Source organism: Penicillium robsamsonii (assembly GCF_028829455.1).
Source record: "Penicillium robsamsonii strain IBT 29466 chromosome Unknown utg000001l_segment0_segment0, whole genome shotgun sequence".
NCBI classification, from domain to species: Eukaryota; Fungi; Ascomycota; class Eurotiomycetes; order Eurotiales; family Aspergillaceae; genus Penicillium; species Penicillium robsamsonii.
Window position 1 is genome coordinate 2,270,540 of NW_026643219.1, and position 14,251 is coordinate 2,284,790.

Consider the following 14,251-nt stretch of genomic DNA (forward strand, 5'->3'; position numbering starts at 1 on the left):
CTATCCAATGCCGGACCTCCACTCCCCGGGGCAACCTCCTTTTCCCTGGCCGGGTATCCGATGGCAAACGAGGCATAAAAATTATATCTCGGACTTGCCACCGACATAGCTATTCCCTTCTGGCCGTGTGTACCTGCGTTGAATGATTTCGAATGTGTCACTTTTGATTAGTTGTTAGAACTTTGAATTCAAAGGATCCAATGTTACTAGTATGTGTACAGAGGGGGTAGCCTTTGTTCGTCTCGGGCGAGTGGGTTCTCCCCGGGGTCTCCTCGGCGCCCATATTCTTTATTTTGAATTCTTACTGGGTTGATCTACGACATTGTACGGAGTAGCATAAATCAATCAATTGAGCAAATGTGATCTCTCCAGGTCTTGAAAATATGTGAGGGATATCTGCCCAGGTAGACCTCAATGTTGATATGAGACATTTGCGTACTCGCTATTTTTTTATGTCGCGGGTACAAACTTTAAGGTGATAGATCGCTGCATGGACGATGTACCTAGGTACTTCACATGTTAAAAATTCTGCCATCCAATAATTGGCTCCACTTTCCTTGATCCTTGAGGAAAAATCTATACGGATTACTCTGTACTACTTCGTACTTTCAAGTCAATTAGCTGTCTAGGCCAGAATAGCAGTATTGGAAGCTTCCTGTAGCTGCACATGTTCGAATCAAAACATCCCCGTTCGCCCCAGCAACCGCAAGCGTCTAAGTGGGCCCGCATCGCTATAGCATATGGGCCTCAAAGAATGCGAGAAAATAATGCTTCGCAATGGAATTTCCAAGATCTGTGGGCTGTAGTATCATTTTCAGCTCATAGGCGACAAACTATAGTCGTAATCTGTGTTTTGTGTTCTAGCTCTCTGGAAAAGCTGCAGATATATATATATCCTCCGTACCACCGTCCAGCACATCCTAAAACTATCTATCTACCTCTTTTTTTAATTGCACCCTCCTCATTTCGACATGATTTACACCTGAGGGATTACAAGAAACTATTCTTAAGTGCTCAAGTAGACCTTTCAACGTAAAACGGAAATGATTTGGTTCGTTTCATAAATTAATTCGAAAGCTATGAACAATGGCAGATTGACAGATGCAACATGTTTAATGCTTCTTCGACCTTTTTCTCTTCTTACGTGTGCCATCTCCTTCTCTGATATCAACCTTATCCTCACCAGCAGTCTCCTCGGGCTGAGGTTGGAAATCGCCGCCGAACTTGAACTCCGGCCCATTCTCATCACCGAAAGTGTCCTTGCGCCACTCGCGAAGTCGGGCCTTCTTGCCCAGCTTCTTCTGATCGCGTCGCTTCTGCTCTGCTTCGCGGAAGGTGGCCAGCTTCTTCAGACCAGCAAACTTGTTGAGTTGTGTGTCGTCTGCCATGAGGATATCCCGTGCCGTCAAGCCAAAGCTCTCTGGCGAGGTTTCGCGGTAGCGGAACTTTGTGGCGTTCTTCTTTGTAGCTCCAGGAAGCAAGGTGATATCGAGATCCAAGTTGCGCTCAACCGCATCCTCAATACGAAGACGGTCTTTGCGGGCCTCACGTTTCTGCATCCGCTTCTCTTCGGCCTTGCTCTTCTTCTTAGATCCGGAGGCTTCGTCGTCATCTTCGTCTTCGGCTTCTGAGAGTTCGAGTGTGGGCTTCGCTTCCTCCTCTTCCTCGTAGTCTGGGATCAAGTCGTTGATATCGATATCGTCATCCCATGTAGGCTTCTTGGGATGCTTCTTCTTCTTGCCTCCCTCATTTTCGCTGTCTTCACCCTCCTCCCCGGCGTAATACTCCTCGCCGAACCGTTTTTGCATCTCTGATTCCCAGTTTGAGTCGTCCCAGGAAGCGTCCAGGAAACGAGACCAGTCGTCGTCCGTGAAGTGCGAGGCACGGAGCCCGGCAACCTCCTTGATCTGCTCCACCTTCTTCTGGAGTTCCTCGGTCTTCAGCTTGCGAAGACGATTTTTCTCAGTTTCGCGCTGCTTCTTCTCCTCTTCCTTGAGTGTGCGCTCGGCTTCACGAATCTTCTTACGGGAGCTCTTATCCTCGCGACGGACGGATTGCTGGTTGGTGAGATCACGAGAGTGAGTGACTATCACCTCGTTCAGCTTGTTGGGGTCTTCGAAGCGGAAGTTGTATGCTTCCTCCATAGCTTCCGCGCGCTCGATATCGTCGTCATCATCCGAATCAAATGGATGCAGCTCTGGTCTGTCGGTGGGGATCCAGGCTCGTGATGACAAGAAGTTGGACAGGAAAGTCTCGGGGTCTTTGTCCGCATTCTCAACATCGAGTTTGATTTCAGACTTGGGCATCGAAATTTCCTGGCCGGGCTTGCGGACCATGAACTCGTCGGCATCTTCCATCTCTTCGTCAGACTTGTCTGCCGCTCCGTGCATCTCTTTGACAATAGCATTCTTCAAGTCGGCTTGCTCTTGGGCATAGGTCTTTGGGGTGTCTTCCTCTTCGGCTGGGTTGACACCACTTAGAAGATTTTCCGTATGGTATTGTCGCAGCGTCATGGACTTTTCCTTGGGACCCTTTCCGGCATCGACTTCTGGATCGTACTTGCTGTAAAAGCTGGCATCTTTGTCATAAACGCGAGGATCCTTGGAACGGATGGCGTTCAGAGTCGCCGAGATTTCAGCATCCAGAGCTTCCGTAGCGAGCTCTGCATCGTCATCCTCTTCTTCGGAGTCGGAATCCTCAGAGTCTTCGCCTGGGCGGTTTCCAAGGCTGGAGGACTTGCCATACTTTGATTCCACTGTTAATCAAGCCAATGTTAGCATACGCGTATAAAGCGCGAAAAATGTTGAGTACTAAGCACGTACGTCTCGCAACTTCCTCTCTCTTCTTGTTGTGTTCAAATCGACGAGCGTAGTCTTCATTGATCTTGAATCCGGCATCAGGTGACTGCTTGCTGAGGAGAACTCCACCAGCATCGTCCCCAGAGTCGCTATCGCTATCCTGGTCCAAGAGCTTTCTCATTTTCTTAGAAGGAGGCTCCATTTTGTGTGATCAGGTATATGCTTAAAGTGCCGACTCAGTGAAATCCCCAATTGGCAGAAAGAAAAAAATCTCACACCGCCCTATAAGAAACCGCCCACTTACTGCCTTGAAGATCAGGCACCAAGGCACGAGCCTGACGTAGCCAATTAGGATCATCTCGTCCCCGGAGGCTCAGGGTTGAGGAGGTCTCAGCAAAGTCGAGACTGCTACAAGCTAAAAAGTCATACACGTGGGCTCTCTCCAGGCTTTGAAGTTCTCTCCAGGATTTGAAGTTAAATTGATAATTGAGTGGCATGAACGAAAGGAGGCTCATCCACACCCCTCGCGTCTCGGTCTTTGCTCACGCCAAGTGTATGGCTGGAGACATACACTAGATGTCGACTCAAGCACAAACCCCGTTACCCCAAGTTGGGAAGCTTGTGAGCGTTGTGTGAGTATTCACATGCCTGCTATTGGAATCATCTTTCCTGCATGCTAATGTATACGTCCATTTTCTAGCCCGGTCGGTCTCAAAGAAGCTGCTCTCGACTCGCCCACCTTTCGTGCCACCACCCTCCATTTCTCTGATCAGATCGATTTTATAGAGAAATGGCTCGACGGATATGCCAAAGCTGCAACGAAGCTCTCCTGCGAGTTGACCACTCTGGAGAGTGTAGTGAACAACTTCCTTTCCTACTCGACACATCCCCTCGTTGTGTCGGAAGCAGTGGTTGACCATGATTATACACTTTTGGCTATGAGGAGGTGTGGCGAGGGATCTAAAGATCTTTGGGGTGGGCTCGTCAAAACAACTAGAAAGATGGAGTCGTTGATTTCCGAACCCATTCGAGATTTCATTAATGAGGATCTGCGGTATTTTAAGGTACCGATAAGCCCCCGAACCAAGTTGCTCTTGTGGATTTTCTGACACGGCTATAGGAAATCCGTCGCAACCTCGAGAGTTCCCAGAAAGCGTACGATTACCTCCAAGCTCGATATGCCTCTCAATCGAAGTCCAAAGAGGCCTCGGCCCTAAGAGAAGAAGCGTTTCAGCTGCATGAAGCCCACAAGGCTTACCTCAAAGCGTCATTGGACTATTCGGCACAGGGTCCTCAGGTACGAAATGCACTTGATCGACTCCTGGTCAAGGTCTCCTGCGATCAATGGCGGGAATTCCGGGAATTTCACAACTACAATAGCGGGAGCTACTTGAAATGGTCCCATGAGATGGATCGTATCAAGGGTTGGCTTCATGAGATGGAAGGGAGTGAGAAGTCATCCAAACGAGAGCTGCTATCCACCCGAAAGCACATTGAAGAAGCCGCGGAGTTTGCGTCTCGACCGTCTCGTGAACTGGAGGACTATAATATCTCGACCGTTCCATACCTTGGCTCTCGTCCTATTTCGACACTTAATGTGAGTAAAGAAATGCGACCAGAGAAGCAAGGATGGCTGTATTTGCGCACATTGTCTGGAAAGCCCACTCGGACTGTTTGGGTTAAGCGATGGGCCTTTCTAAAGAACGGCATATTTGGGTGTCTTGTGCAAGGCTCTCGTACTGGCGGTGTTGAAGAAAGTGAACGAATCGGTGTACTGCTTTGCAGTATTCGTCCTGCATTCCAGGAGGAACGCCGGTTTTGCTTCCAAGTGAAGACCAAGAACAACACCATTCTGCTGCAGGCAGATAACCAAAAAGAGCTGATGGAATGGATTGGTGCCTTCGAGGCCGCGAAACAGAAAGCATTGGAAAACCCCGCAAGCACTGATCTCTCGGTTTCTGGAAAAATCACAGTTCAAGACCCTGCATTTTCGATTTCTCAACCCCCGGCTTCCGAGTTCGCTGCAGATCCTGCGGATTCCCTTACCCCCAATGCGCACGATGAGCCTGGAGGTGGAGAGCGCAGTATGACACTTCCTGTTCCGGACCGCGATGGACATGCCATGAGAAATAGTACCGACATTGGAAGCGGCAGAAGACCCACAGGCTTGGATAGCGAGAGCTCTGCAAGAGAGCATGCAAGAGAGCATACCTCTAGACTTATCCAAAAGTTGGATCTTCACCGCAAATCGAACAATGCGGCTCCATTATCTCCATCCATCCCTGGCCCTGCAGGTGGAATAGCCAGCCTCATCTCTGCCAGCCACAATATTCTCCCTTACAGCACCACCGCTCCATTCAACGTCAATGACGATAGCGGGAAACGAGGTCGCAGTCTAAGCAACGTGGATGAGCCTGGCTCAAGTCTTGCACCTGCCACGCTCGCCAATCCCCCGGCACCAACAAGCATGAGCAAGGCGGCAGTGGTTGTGAGCAATGAAAGAGGCATTGGATTAGGTGTCTCTGATAGCACAGGTGGTATGCCCAGTGGTATGATGGCAAACCTGTGGGGTAGCTCTAACTGGGGCTTCATGAATAAGCTTCAACGGGACCAACACCAGATCGAGGGTGCGTCTGATGATACCCAAGGAGGCCAGCAGTCTTCCACCATGAGTGATACCTCAACACACGTGATTACCGCACAGCCAGATGTAGCAGGTGCTTTAGCGGCACCACGACAGCAATCAGGTCCACGCCACAGACAGACAGTAAGCCTTGACGGAGATGATGTTAAGCTCACGCAAGTTGCACTGGGTATCGGACATGAATATCCTAGCTACTATCCTCAACAATTGAGGATTCAAGACGCTCAATTCAGATTGCTTTTCCCATATGTTAAAAGAGCGGAAGCATTGCTCTTGGTGTTCAGAGCTACCTGGAGCCCCAACGACCAGCAAGAGTTCCCCGGACGAGCGTATGTCACAGCAAGAAACATTTACTTTTACAGTCATTATTTCGGACTGGTTTTGACTACCGGTGTGTCTTTGGAGAGCATTAAGGAGGTAACTGCAGCTCCTGGGCGAGATTGTGATTTCCTTTTCCTTCATACTATCCCACCCCTTGGCAGTGATACTCCTGGACGGGTCACGATTAAAACTTTCCTTGAACCTCTCCGACTTCTTCAAAAACGGCTCAACTTCTTGATCCAAGGCTCCATTGCCGTCGAGCAATTGTCTTTGGAATCTACGATCAAAGCACTGATCAAGATGGACACTGGATCTCCAGCCCGAAATTCCAGTGCAGATAGCTGGGAAGATCTCCCCTCCGGACTTGCAGACATCAAACAAGATGGGGGCAGGGCTGCAGACCTGGGTCTTGCAAAGGATATCCGACTACCCATTTACGTTGACAAAGATCTTGAGCTGGATGGAGGCAGGACTGGCCGTGGTCGGGATACTGCTAAATTCAGACTCCCAACCCAACCCGTGGAGTATGTTCCACAAGGTGATCTTGTTTTAGCAACCGAAAAGATTCTTGATTTAAGCCCTAAAGCTTTGTTCCATATATTATTTGGCGACAAAAGCGCCGTGTGGCAGCTTCTTTTACATGAGAGGCAAGCTCGAGGTTCGTCGATTCTAGCTTCCCAATCACTTATACATGACTGACATTGCGAAGACATCAAACAAGGCCCATGGGCTAGTACAGAATTGCGGCATTTGAGGCGTGATTTCCACTACAATATCGGCATGACAGATATCTTTGGTAGGGTTGACTATCGATGATCTTGAAATCGAGCAATGACTGATTTTGTATAGGGAAAACTCACGAAAATGCGATCTCTGACTATCAGATCATCGATGTTCTCAATGACCATCTATGCTATGTGATCACAGATAAGAAAACACCGTGGCATCTCCCATTCCGACGTTCTTTCCGGTTGGTTAGCAAGGTTGTCATTACATTCCAGGCAAAATCGAAGAGCAAGCTTGCTATTTACACGAAAGTCGAGTGGCTGTGGTCTCCCTACGGCCTCAAGAGTGAGTCCTTCCTCCCGCCCATTCCATTTGAATAGAATACAATTATCTAACATACCCAGATGTGATCGACAAAAAAGCAAGTCATGATCTAGAACAAGACTCCTTAGATCTTGTTGACCTAGTCAGTGACCAAGTACGCCGATTGGGCGCCCACAGTCGCACCAAAAAAGCTATCACGATCTTCGGCCACGTTGGACGCCAAAGCCAAGTCTCCGAATTTGGTGGCGCTGGTTCCAACCTGAAGCTCGATTCCCGCAAGCCTCGGAGACAGCGTGCCATGCACGAGCTTCTTCTCGAGACCTTCTTATCATTCCTCGAAACTAGTGTTTCCTTCCTAATGATGTGGGCCTTTGGCATAATCCGCTGGTCTTGGAAGACTGTGAGTGCACACAAGATCATTCTGGTCATGTTGGCCACAAGTGGAATTCTGAACGGATACTATTCCTCACGGGATAGTTGGGACTGGTGGCATGAGAGACGCGCAGGAAACTTCATGGAACGGCTAGGCGTACAGCCAAACCTCGTCATGAGCAAATCTATCTACATGCGGGATATTGGTGATGCAGTTGCAAACTCTACAATCTGGCCCAGTACTGGAAACACCAGCGATTGCTTTGCTACCTTTCAGGAGCAGACCATGCGGTATTCCGAAATGCCTCTGTCGCTCAGTACATCGAGTCCCCGGGATGCATTGACCAAGAGCGCTACCAAACGCTTCCAGCAAACCCGTGAGCGTCTTGGCACGTATCGACACAATCTTCTCGTCGCATTGCGAGTTGTGAACAGCATCGAGAAAGAGGTCATTCAGACCGAATGGGAGCGTTGGCTCCGCGAGGAGATCCGGCGTTGTCGCCAGGTCGAGGTTCTCCTTCGCGGAGAGGCCACCCAGAGCGACAACTCGCAGACGGGCGGGACGTCCAAAGCTGAGCGTGTCTTTGCCGAGCACGCAGACAACGTGAAGCAGTGGTATGAGGAGTACTGCTCGAGTTGTCAAATGGAGCAAGACCAGGTCATATTCAATGATCATGGTGACCTAATTCCTTGATAAATTTTCTTCCTGCAGCAGTTTCTAACCGTCTATCTGAACATATCGTCAAGCTTTCTGTACAGCCATTTAGGATTTCTTGCTTCTTGCTTATCACTATACCCGGTAGCTAGCTGATCATGTGTCAAAATTTTATTGTGTATAATCTCGGCGCATATCATGCAAGCCTTTTGTTGTTTTGAATGTACTCCATACTCTGGATACCATATGGATAATGTCATTTCACTGCTCTTTTGAATGAGTATTCGTCACATCATGTCGTTAACCCGCGAGGGGTAAGAATGCAAATAGGTATTATTGTGTACATATGAGAACTACCCAGCTCTGCGCACTCAGTTCTGCCTCGGCTTCACCTCGCCTTCATGCACAACATAATATGCCACCGTTCCGTCTCCGCCCATTCCCTTATCTACCATAGCAAGCAACACCCTTTGCGAGCCCCATTCTTTGGTCAGACGGGCTTTCTCCTTCTTATCATAGTACTGAGCCAGTTTCTCTGCCTTTTGAGGATCCAGACCCTCCGCTTCGGGCTGCATGCTTGTAGGATCGACAGATCGATCATGCTCTTCAGCCTTTTGCTTGAACTCAGGAAGCCGGTCAAATACAGCAGCCATATGGCGCAAGGTCCATGGCTGACCCTGTGTAGTTGGTATCACGAACATGCGCTCCGGCTCGAGGTCGTCTTCGCGGATCCCGTTTTCTAGCATGTACAGCTGCTCGTCTGGATGTGTGTACACGCGGTGTGGGGGGTAGCCGGAAAGCAGAGGAATTGGTTCTTTTGGTGGTTGGTGGGGGTCTTTGTTTAATGTGTTTGAGTCGTCTGCTTGTCCAGGAATGATATCTCCTATTATAGAGGTCCAGAGGTGTTGGTGCTCAAGGTTGTGCTGGACTTGCGCGGATGTTGCGAGGTGGGGGGACTGGTAGCCTTTTTCGGTGATGTGCTCGGTGATTGCCGATGCACTGGGCCGAGTGGTGGTTTCCTGTGTGTCTACCATCATGGATATTTTGGAGCTTTTTGTTTTGTAAAGCTAAAGCAGAGGGAGCTCCGGTCGAGAACCCGCAAATCTCGGGATTTTTGCGGCTTCACCGCCTGGATAGATCTGATTTACTGATACCGCTTTCCTTAATTGGATTGTATAGTTGAGATAAGAAGCTTGGAAGTTTGCTAGCTTAAATGAGAGATTTAAAATGATAATTTGAGGAGCGTGTTGATTCTTTCTTTCATCCTGAGCTCAAGAAAAAAGAACAAAAAGTTTAATTTTTTTATGAAAGACAAAGTTATGTGGGGTGGGCGATCGTAGACACAAGGCGAAGTAAGAACACATGGCATCTTGTTATTCCTTTGGTTTCAAGTTCAGGGAACCTCGAACCTCGCTCGGGACTATCCTCGACACAGTGTCATTTTCCAATTGCGCATACTTTAAATTGCCCCTTGTTCGATTTACTTGCATTTCCAACTTGAATCCCGCCCCAATTTGTCGCAATGGGACGGCAAAAGCAAACAGCGCCGCTCCAGAGAGCACCCTCTTCTCAATTAATGAATCTCTCAGAGTCCGATGTGCCCAAAAATTCTAGAAGTGGAAAAACAGATACACCTTCCGCCGCCAATGGCAGCGTGTCTGAAAAAGCATCGGCAGCCCTGGAGACAGTCGCTGACAGCCCTGGGTTGTCGCAACTTGTGGTTTGCGTTCTCGGTATATATGCGGCGTTGTAAGTGTCTTGACCACATCTCGCCTGATTTCTGAGATAGTTCAGCAAGAAGCTAATAACCAAAAAGCCTCTCATGGGGTGTGCTACAGGAGGCAATAACAACGACTAGCTATCCCGTTCGTCCTGCAACCGCCGCGGAGCCTAACCCTCCAACAGAGCGATTCACCTACTCGCTGGTGCTGAACACGGTCCAATCCTCCTTCGCGGCCATTACCGGCTTTACATACCTTCTGTTCTCAACCCCGAGTGGCCAAAAGATCCCCTCTATCTTCCCGACACGCCGGATCCTCTTTCCCTTGTTTCTAGTCGCAGTCTCCTCGTCACTTGCGTCACCCTTTGGCTACGCCAGTCTCCAACACATCGACTACCTGACCTTCATCCTTGCCAAATCATGCAAGCTCCTCCCGGTCATGGTCCTGCACCTGACCATCTTCCGTAAGAGATACCCACTGTATAAGTACGGTGTTGTTTTGATGGTTACTCTCGGCGTCGCAACTTTCAGTCTGCACCACCCAGGAACTAGTAAGAAAGTCGCTGCCAAGGGTCAGTCTGGATCATCCGGCTGGGGAATCTTCTTGTTGTCCATCAACCTCCTGTTGGATGGCCTGACCAACACCACGCAAGACCACGTCTTCTCCTCGCCTAAGCTGTACACCCGTTTCACCGGACCCCAGATGATGGTCGCTCAGAATGTTCTCTCAACCGCTCTGACTACTGCGTACCTCCTGATCATGCCGCATCTCTCACAAAGCGGGATTTTGCATAACCTTCTGCCCTTCCCCATTCCCCCATCCAATGAGACTGAGCTCTTTGGTGCCATCTCTTTTCTCTCCCGCCACCCAGAGGCGCTGAAGCATGTCCTTGGGTTCGCGGCATGCGGCGCTGTTGGCCAGCTCTTCATTTTCCACACTTTGTCTCGCTTCTCTTCACTGCTGCTTGTCACTGTCACGGTTACACGCAAGATGTTAACTATGCTCCTCAGCGTTTTCTGGTTCGGCCATTCTCTGTCGGGTGGCCAGTGGCTGGGAATCAGTCTGGTCTTCGGAGGCATTGGCGCCGAAGCTGTGGTACAAAGATCAGAGAAGAAGGCGAAAGAGCGGTCGAAGATTGAGGCCGCAAAGAAGGAATTGTGATATGTTATACTAGGCCCTGTAGATACGCTTTCATCTGAAGAGCGTTTAAGTTCCCAAAATATATAAAACACAAGTTACAGCTCCTGGGTGGCTTATCTTTTTACATATTTTCTTGGGTCTCTTGGTATATTTTTGAGGTGGGTGTTTGTCTCAAGAGGGTCGTAAGTAATAGGAAGAAGCTCACTTCCGCCCCTCGACCATGATGATATGATATCCAAACCCAGTCTTGACCTCAGCATACTTGGGATTTCCCGTCGTGCTAGTTTCAAGCTCAAAAGCAACATTCTCAAATGCAGGGTCCAGTCCGCCCTTAGTCTTCCATCCAAGCGAGCCTCCTACAGAAAAGGTATCAGCTTTGCTCATTTCGTCCCGCAGAGATCTACTTACCCTGTCTAGCCTTATCCTCAGAGAATTCACGAGCAACCTCATCAAACTTAGTGCCATTGCGAAGCTTCTCCAAGGCTTCTTCTTTCTTGGCGTGTTTCTCGCACTAGACATGATTAGACTGAGCTATATACCAACCTTTCCCCCTGTCCACAGGATCTGGTAGTATAGTGACCAGGTTCCAGCACCATAGGAAGAGGATGCAATGAAGGAAAGAGAAGAGCAAAAATACATACAAGAATGTGTCGCACGTTAATCGACTGTGCGCCTTTCACAGCTCCTCCCTTTCCACCTTTGCCCTTGGCGTCATCGGCAGAGGCATCTTTGCCCTTGCCCTTGGCAGCTTTGGCGTTGTTCTTGGGGGCCATTGTGGACGAGAGGTTCAATAATATGTTGTTATCGCTGTCTCGACCGTTGGTTGTCGGATTGAGCTGATGTGGGGTGGGATATCGATGCCTGAGGTTGTAAGGCAGAAAGGGTGAGCGTGACGTGGAGGTGTATTGTAGACTTTCTACTCCAAGGAGTTATGCATATGGAATTACCCTGGTTTAAACGCTGCAATATCTTGCCTTTCAGCAAAACAATTCATTTTTTCATCTTTTCTTCGCCTTTGTCAACATACAACACTGCAAACTCTCCAACCAATAACTATTGCTGAGACCAAACGCTATTGAAGTCAACAAATATTGGGGACTAGGAACTATCTTGTGCCAGTCCGAGTTTGGAAAGCAAATGGGATTTGATCTTGAAGCTGTACGCATCACTGCATTGCCCGAGGATGCATTCTATATTTCGGACTTTATTACAGAGGACGAGGAGAATTGGTTACTCGAGAAGGTAAGTGACGATGACTTTCTTATAAGCATGTGTTTAGAAACCTTGTCTTACGCCATTGATGTCAAATACTGGACGAATATATGTGCTTTTTATTATGTCATTTCTCTTCAACAATCTATAGATGCTGCATGTCACCTATTCATGCTCAGATCTCACTCACAGCAATAATCCACAGGTAAAATCAGCGCCGCTGCCACGCTGGACCCAGCTCTCGCATCGCAGACTGCAAACATGGCCATCAGCCCTCACCAAGAGTAATGCGCTTCTCGCATCGCCCCTACCAGCTTGGCTTAGATCACCGATCATCGAGCCGCGATTTGAGGTATTAGGTATATTCAACGATGCACCACACCGGGCGCCAAATCATGTCCTAGTAAACGAATACCAGCCTGGACAGGGGATCATGCCGCATGAAGATGGTGCAGCGTACTATCCTCTCGTTGCGACAGTGAGTCTAGGTGCACCGATTGTGCTCGATGTGTACCACAAATATACCCAAAACCGCAGGGAAGAAAGCAGTACACCAGCCAAGGTCGGCAGAGATGTTGGCGGGATACCTGACACAAATCGGAGACCCCAATACAGGATCTTGCAGGAGAGACGGAGTCTGTTGATCACGAGGGGCAAGATGTACACCGATCTTCTGCATGGCATCGAGAAAACGATGAGAGATGAGGATCTAGGCCCCCACTCTATTTGCAACTGGGAGCTCTTGCGGGAGAAGGAACAGTACCAGAGCGGGTGGTATGAGCGGAAGACGAGAACTAGCCTCACGTATAGGGACGTGCTTCAAGTCGTGAAGATGGGGAATACCTTGAAGTTTTTAGGTGGGAGGTAATGAGCACCTCATTTCCAAATTCCAATGCTTCTATTTATTTTTAGCTCTACGTTAGTAGACATAAGGAATCATAAACCACCAGTCCTGCACCGAGTCTTCGCCAAACTTCTGCGCATACCACTGCTTGGTATTCCGAGCCGTGAGACCCAGGTTGACCGCGACGAAAGCCAGGCAAGACAACATAGTTTTGTTGACCCATTCACCTTGGGGCGCAGCCAACAGCGCCAACGACAGATAGACAATGCACTCCGCGCCGTAGTGGGGACAGACAACCCCGCGGAACATGGGATGCTCTGGGAGGGTGTATTTTTTCAACGAGAACAGGTAGTGATGGGAGTCGTGCTGCAGACCAGACGCCACTAGGAAGAGCGGGATGAGGAAGAAAGTCCGCAAACTGGGAGCGTTGGTCATCTGCAGATGAGCAATGGTCAGCTTTTCGGTCAACAGAGAGCCCGAACCCTCGATCCAAATTGCAACTCCTGCCGCTAGATAGAAACCCAAGCCCAACAACCAGTGCATAAACCACATCTGCGACGACGAAGGTTTTGAAAAGATAAAGGACTCCCACAGACGCCGGGACCCCTGTATAGCCAATAGCACACAGCATATCACTAACTGAGTCAGGGACATGGAGTGCTGTTGGTGATCCTCGCTAACGCGGGATGCGATAGCCTGGAACACCACACCCCGCGATAGCAATTGGGCAACCCAGAAGACGGATGACAGGACGGATGCAACGTAGAAGTGCGTGAAGTAGCTATGTGGCACCTGCCAAGTAGCGAGATGGTCAAGGAAGCCCTTGCTCTCGGATGGGTTCTGGGTGCTAGGCGGTGCAGAGCTAGTGGAGGTCGAGGCCGAGGTCGCGCGTGGGCCATAGGTGAGGAAACGGGACCGCAATGAGGTTGGGATACTGATCGAGATGGTCTGCATGGAGGGGTCGGCATTAGTTGGGTTCATCTGCAGGAGGTGTTCACTATCACCACTATCACAGGGCGTATCGTACCGTGGCGGCGGCCAGCAGGAAGAACGCGCGTAGAGCATCCACGGCATCCATGCCGGTGGCTTCCAGGGTGTTGTCGACCCATTGAGAGATTAGAGACATAGCTCTTGGATGAGTACTTTTTTCCCCTTCTCTCTCCTTTTTTTTTTTTTTTCCCGTTTCGTTTTCGTATTGTTTTAACTTGTCATTGTGATGATATCAGTGAGGTGTTTTAGGGAGGTGTTTACTGTGGAGAAAGCCAGCCCCCCGCCGATCCTTCAGCTCTCGCCAACCGGGGCGTTTGGAGTTAGTTCGGCGTCGGGATTAACCTGGAGATTGGGGTTGGGGTAGATAGTAATTTCCTTTTCAAGTAATTATAAGTTTATTCACTTGTTCTAAGTTGGTTCTATAGAAATTCAAGGACCTTGGGACAATCACAACATAGACAAGCCAAGATATGGGCTGATGCGAGTGGCGACTTCCAAGGATTT

General features: G+C 49.3%; 7 protein-coding genes across 7 annotated transcripts; 3 read left to right on the forward strand and 4 right to left on the reverse strand.

The window, feature by feature from the left end:
• Nucleotides 1-1,112: 1,112 nt before the first annotated feature.
• N7447_000894 (KRI1 family protein) lies at nt 1,113-3,000 on the reverse strand (the record flags this gene model as incomplete). Its single annotated transcript, XM_057225170.1, has 2 exons — nt 1,113-2,755; nt 2,823-3,000. The coding sequence occupies 2 exons, from the start codon at nt 2,998-3,000 to the stop codon at nt 1,113-1,115; spliced, it is 1,821 nt and encodes a 606-aa protein (XP_057089186.1).
• A 374-nt stretch (nt 3,001-3,374) lies between these two features.
• Nucleotides 3,375-7,879, forward strand: N7447_000895 (uncharacterized protein; the record flags this gene model as incomplete). The annotated part of the gene is made up of 6 exons (XM_057225171.1): nt 3,375-3,430; nt 3,499-3,862; nt 3,919-6,421; nt 6,473-6,559; nt 6,613-6,834; nt 6,894-7,879. 6 exons carry the CDS (start codon nt 3,375-3,377, stop codon nt 7,877-7,879), a joined length of 4,218 nt encoding a protein of 1,405 aa, XP_057089187.1.
• A 332-nt stretch (nt 7,880-8,211) lies between these two features.
• N7447_000896 (uncharacterized protein) lies at nt 8,212-8,874 on the reverse strand (the record flags this gene model as incomplete). The annotated part of the gene is made up of 1 exon (XM_057225172.1): nt 8,212-8,874. The coding sequence occupies one exon, from the start codon at nt 8,872-8,874 to the stop codon at nt 8,212-8,214; it is 663 nt and encodes a 220-aa protein (XP_057089188.1).
• A 488-nt stretch (nt 8,875-9,362) lies between these two features.
• On the forward strand, nt 9,363-10,722 carry N7447_000897 (UDP-galactose transporter HUT1; the record flags this gene model as incomplete). Its single annotated transcript, XM_057225173.1, has 2 exons — nt 9,363-9,589; nt 9,657-10,722. 2 exons carry the CDS (start codon nt 9,363-9,365, stop codon nt 10,720-10,722), a joined length of 1,293 nt encoding a protein of 430 aa, XP_057089189.1.
• A 180-nt stretch (nt 10,723-10,902) lies between these two features.
• N7447_000898 (peptidylprolyl isomerase) lies at nt 10,903-11,474 on the reverse strand (the record flags this gene model as incomplete). Its single annotated transcript, XM_057225174.1, has 3 exons — nt 10,903-11,057; nt 11,110-11,212; nt 11,343-11,474. The coding sequence occupies 3 exons, from the start codon at nt 11,472-11,474 to the stop codon at nt 10,903-10,905; spliced, it is 390 nt and encodes a 129-aa protein (XP_057089190.1).
• A 364-nt stretch (nt 11,475-11,838) lies between these two features.
• On the forward strand, nt 11,839-12,781 carry N7447_000899 (uncharacterized protein; the record flags this gene model as incomplete). The annotated part of the gene is made up of 2 exons (XM_057225175.1): nt 11,839-11,943; nt 12,119-12,781. The coding sequence occupies 2 exons, from the start codon at nt 11,839-11,841 to the stop codon at nt 12,779-12,781; spliced, it is 768 nt and encodes a 255-aa protein (XP_057089191.1).
• Nucleotides 12,782-12,832: 51 nt separating this feature from the next.
• On the reverse strand, nt 12,833-13,883 carry N7447_000900 (putative 3-oxo-5-alpha-steroid 4-dehydrogenase; the record flags this gene model as incomplete). The annotated part of the gene is made up of 2 exons (XM_057225176.1): nt 12,833-13,705; nt 13,785-13,883. The coding sequence occupies 2 exons, from the start codon at nt 13,881-13,883 to the stop codon at nt 12,833-12,835; spliced, it is 972 nt and encodes a 323-aa protein (XP_057089192.1).
• Between the last annotated feature and the right edge of the window lie 368 nt (nt 13,884-14,251).